The sequence below is a fragment of the Piliocolobus tephrosceles genome, unplaced genomic scaffold, assembly GCF_002776525.5.
Source record: "Piliocolobus tephrosceles isolate RC106 unplaced genomic scaffold, ASM277652v3 unscaffolded_26697, whole genome shotgun sequence".
Classification (NCBI taxonomy): Eukaryota; Metazoa; Chordata; class Mammalia; order Primates; family Cercopithecidae; genus Piliocolobus; species Piliocolobus tephrosceles.
In genome coordinates, this window is record NW_022309528.1 from 911 (window position 1) to 5,315 (window position 4,405).

Genomic DNA, 4,405 nt, shown 5'->3' on the forward strand with positions numbered 1-4,405 from the left:
TCAACAGCCGGTAGGTGAGGGGGTCTGGGTTCACACTTGGTATTCCATGTTCTCAACTTCCACATTTCCAATGCCCGGCTCTCAAGCCTCACCTGGCTGTCAACACCAGGGCTGGAGTCTGACGCTGCCTGGGACAAGGACAATGATGAGATCAGGGACCCAAATCCACGGGGTGGTGGGGACCACATCTCTCTTGACTGCTAAGGAGCCGGTCATGTCCACCTGATGTGTTTGTCCCTGAGAACTCGCCTTCCCTCTGGAAAGGGGAAAGTCTTCCCCACCTGAAACCCCCAGCCTGTGCTTCCCTCACCACAGCTCCTATCATGCCATAAAGAATTTATTCTCCCATCTCGCTGAGGGTCCAGAGGCCCTGATTCCCAGGGAGCTGGCCAGGTGGTGTTCTCCTTCCTGTGTAGACAAAGGTGCACAAGGAAAGTGCTGCAGCTATGGGGCCTGGTGACCTCAGGAGTCTAGACTTACAAGTCTGGACAAGCCCCTCGGGGGGCGTCAGTATCTTCACCTGCGGGCGTCCAGTGTGGGGGGAGCAGGATGGCTTCCCAGCCCCGGTCTCACTCCGACAGCACGCGATGCCCAAGTTCTCCTTCTGTCTGCGGCCACAGCTCTCACTCACCCTCCGGCTTCCTGTTGGGGCTTCCTCATCCCCACCCCACATTTGGGGCATTTCCTTCCCTGACAGAGGGACCTGGGACCGGGCTGGGGCCCTGGCGGATGGAGACATGCTGCCTCTGCTGCTGCTGCCCCTGCTGTGGGGGGGTGAGTGAGCTGAGGGAGGAGGGACAGGTAGGTACGGGGGTGAGAAGGTGGGGCTGGAGCTGCAGCTGAGCCTCTGTGCCCCGCCAGGGTCCCTGCAGGAGGAGCCAGGGTACGAGCTGCAAGTGCAGAAGTCGGTGACGGTGCAGGAGGGTCTGTGCGTCCTCGTGCCCTGCTCCTTCTCTTACCCCTGGACTGTCTGGTACTCCTCTCCCCCACTCTACATCTACTGGTTCCTGAACGAGAAGAGCCCATACTATGATGAGCCTGTGGCCACAAACAACCCAGACAGAAAAGTGAAGTCAGAGACCCAGGGCCGATTCCGCCTCCTTGGGGATGTCAGGAACAAGAACTGCTCCTTGAGCATCGGAGATGCCAGAATGGAGGACACGGGAATCTATTCTTTGCGTGTGGAGAGAGGAAGGGATGTAAAACATACCTACATTCAGAATAAGCTGAACTTGGAGGTGACAGGTATGGCGGGGGCCCTTGGAGAGGACCCTGGGACGTGGAGACCCCTATGTGAGAGCAGGGACAGGACCTGGGCAGGGGCGGTTGGAGGAGGTGTAGGACTTGGGGCAGGTGGGGGCCTGAGGCCTGGCCACTCTCGGGGTCACACCGGACGTCTTCAAGCCCCTGGGGCCCAGGTATCTCCCTGTCTCCTCCTCAGCCTTGACAGAGAAACCCGACGTCCACTTTCTGGAGCCTCTGGAGTCCGGCCGCCTCACAAGGCTGAGCTGCAGCCTTCCAGGATCCTGTGGAGTGGGACGACCTCTCACATTCTCCTGGACGGGGGATGCCCTCAGCCCCCCGGACCCCGAAACCACCCGCTCCTCGGAGCTCACCCTCACCCCGAGGCCCGAGGACCATGGCACCAACCTCACCTGTCAGATGAAACGCCGAGGAGCTCAGGTGACCACGGAGAGAACTGTCCAGCTCAATGTCTCCTGTGAGTGGTGCTGGGGACACAGCTGGGTCCCCAAGGGCAGTGGGAGTGTGTGTGTGTGTGTGTGTGTGTGTGTGTGTGTGTGTGTGTAAGAGAGAGAGAAAGAGAATGATAACCAGGGAAGATTCGTGTGTGGGCAGGAAGGACAGCCATCCCCACCTGGTGGGTTTCTGTGGCCCCTCCTTTGGTACTGAAACTGGGGCTGTATCTTTCTTTTCCAGATGCTCCCCAGAACCTCGCCATCAGCATCTTCTTCAGAAATGGCACAGGCACAGGTAGGAAAGACCGTCTTCCCTCTGGGGCTGTGATGGGAGCCTTCTATCAGCTCAGGGTTCAGCACTGGGAGAGGAGACCCTCCCTCACCCCTAAGACCCTGGGTCTGGGTCCCTCCTGCTCCCAGCCCCCGCCATCCCGGTCACTAAGATCTTGCGCGAACAAACCTAGTATTGCTTTTGGCTTCTCCCTTTTCTCTGCTCCCTTTTTCAAATGTATTTTTTCATTGTGAGAAAATTCACATAGCACAGAATTTGTCTTCTCAGCCATTTTAGAGTACAGTTCAGCAGCGTTAAATGTGTTCACATTGTTGCGAAACCAAACTGCAGAGCTCCTTTTATCTTGCAAAACTGAAACTTTGTACTCACCAAACAGCCACTTTCCACTTCCCCCTCCTGCCACCATGCAGTCACCATTCTACTTTTCTGTGTCTGTGAATTTGAGTACTCAGAACATGCTGTTCCCTTTTCTTGAATTTCTGCCTGTCCCCATGTCCTCTGACGCACGCCCTGCTTCATCTCTATCTGATCATCCTTTTCGGGAGCCTTCGACTTTCCCACCTCCCATAGCTCTGTCTCAGAACCCTGTTCTTTCCCTCCACATTCCTGAGTGATCCGATTGTTCCTTGGCCCTGTCCTGATGCCTCCCACAACTTTATATCCAGCCCTTTCTCTGAGGCACAGATCTGCACATTTAGCCACCTCCCTTGGATGCTTCTCAGTTCCTCCTTCCCTGTTCATCCCAGGGCTGTTCTGGACGTTGCTCTGAACAGCACCCTTTCTCATCAGCTGCTCCGTGAGTCCGCAATTCTTGACACGTTTACTTCACCCATTATCACTTCCCTCCTCATCCCCTTGGTTCCAGGCCCAGCTCAAGTCTTGTGCTCAACTCTGGCCCATTGTCCCAACCTCCTCCCAGCCTCCCTGCCTCCCATCCCACTTCCCTCTGGTCCGGGACCTCCTTGGCTCCAGCAGGATCTTTCTAGATCCAGCGCTAACTCTGTTTCCCTTGCTCACAGCCCCCTACTGCTTTCCAGGATAAAGCCCAAGGCCCTCAACCTGGCACCCAAGGCTCCAAAAGATCTGAGCCTGCTTCCTCTACCTCCATTATTGTGTCTTGGGAGCTCTGGGTCCTCCCTGCCAGGTTGTAGATATAGGAGCCTCTTTCCTCATCGTCTTCTCTCAATTCTTGGCACATCTGCACCTGAGCTGCCCATCCACTTCTCCTTAACGTGAGAACTCCCCCTCATCCATCTTTTCTCAGCTCAGCTACCTTCTTTCTGATAGCCTGACCTGATCACCAAGTCCTCACCCCTTCACGCATGACTAGTCCATCCTCAGCACTCACCACACAGTCTTGTCTTTCTTCTTACAGCTCAAGGGAGGAGTGAGGGAGAATTGGGCCTCCCAGCTCCACTCACCTGGCTGTGCATCTCTTTCCCAGCCCTGCGGATCCTGAGCAATGGCACGTCGGTGCCCATCGTGGAGGGCCAGTCCCTGTTCCTCACCTGCACAGTTGACAGCAACCCCCCTGCCTCACTGAGCTGGTTCCGGGATGGAAAAGCCCTGAATCCCTCCCAGACCTCAATGTCTGGGATCCTGGAGTTGCCCAACATAGGGGCTAGAGAGGGAGGGGAATTCACCTGCCGGGTTCAGCACCCGCTGGGCTCCCAGCACCTGTCCCTCATCCTTTCTGTGCAGAGTGAGTTGCAGGACAGGTGCTGAGGGTGGACAGCCTGGTGAGGTATTCAGGTTGGTGGGAGGGACTGAGGCCTGGGAACAGCACCTTACCTTCTTCTCCTTTCCCTCAGGAAGCTCCTCTTCCTGCATATGTGTAACCGAGAAACAGGAAGGCTCCTGGCCCCTCGTCCTCACCCTGATCAGGGGGGCTCTCATGGGGGCTGGCTTCCTCCTCACCTATGGCCTCAGCTGGATCTACTATACCAGGTGAGCAGGCCTGCCTGTCTCCAGGAAGCTCCTGAGTTCCAGGTGGGGCTGAGCTGTGCTGCCCCACCTGGAATCAGAACTGAAGTGGCTGGTGCTGACCTGAGGCCCGTGTTGGCTCTGCAGGTGTGGAGGCCCCCAGGGGAGCAGGGCTGAGAGGCCAGGCTGAGCCCCTCCTGCTCAAGACAGAACCGAGGTGTGGATACCCAGCCCTGCGGGACAGACGCAGGACACCACTGCCAGCTTCTTTCTGGAAGCTCACATCCCACTGACTACCCTTCTTTTCCTTTCTGCCCCAGACCCGTCTACTGATCCCCCTCTGCTTGTGAGTCTTGCCCCATCACACCTGCATCCCCATCTGCACCCCCCCCTTCCCCACCCCCCCTTCTCTTCCCCCTCCATCCTCCATCTCCAGACCTGTGAAGGGAACGTACTTTCGGTCTTATACTCCCAATACTCCCCACCCCCCCCC

General features: G+C 57.1%; 1 protein-coding gene across 5 annotated transcripts; it reads left to right on the top strand.

Moving 5' to 3' along the window:
- Nucleotides 1-618: 618 nt before the first annotated feature.
- On the top strand, nt 619-4,392 carry LOC111531953 (sialic acid-binding Ig-like lectin 14). Of its 5 annotated transcripts, none has more exons than XM_026450985.1 (7): nt 619-774; nt 862-1,245; nt 1,442-1,720; nt 1,939-1,992; nt 3,365-3,691; nt 3,801-3,936; nt 4,060-4,392. In XM_026450985.1, the coding sequence occupies exons 1-7, from the start codon at nt 738-740 to the stop codon at nt 4,100-4,102; spliced, it is 1,260 nt and encodes a 419-aa protein (XP_026306770.1). In that variant the 5' UTR covers nt 619-737; the 3' UTR covers nt 4,103-4,392. The 5 variants fall into 5 exon arrangements, with proteins under 5 accessions (XP_026306770.1, XP_026306771.1, XP_026306772.1 ...); XM_026450986.1 differs by having other exon boundaries at nt 3,434-3,691; XM_026450987.1 differs by having other exon boundaries at nt 641-774; nt 873-1,245.
- Nucleotides 4,393-4,405: the final 13 nt, after the last annotated feature.

Coding starts and splice junctions, on each gene's coding strand:
- LOC111531953 (XM_026450985.1), top strand. CDS start 738: ATGCTGCCTCTGCTGCTGCTGCCCCTGCTGTGGGGGG. Junction 775..861: donor GCTGCCCCTGCTGTGGGGGG/GTGAGTGAGCTG, acceptor GTGCCCCGCCAG/GGTCCCTGCAGGAGGAGCCA. Junction 1,721..1,938: donor TGTCCAGCTCAATGTCTCCT/GTGAGTGGTGCT, acceptor TTTCTTTTCCAG/ATGCTCCCCAGAACCTCGCC.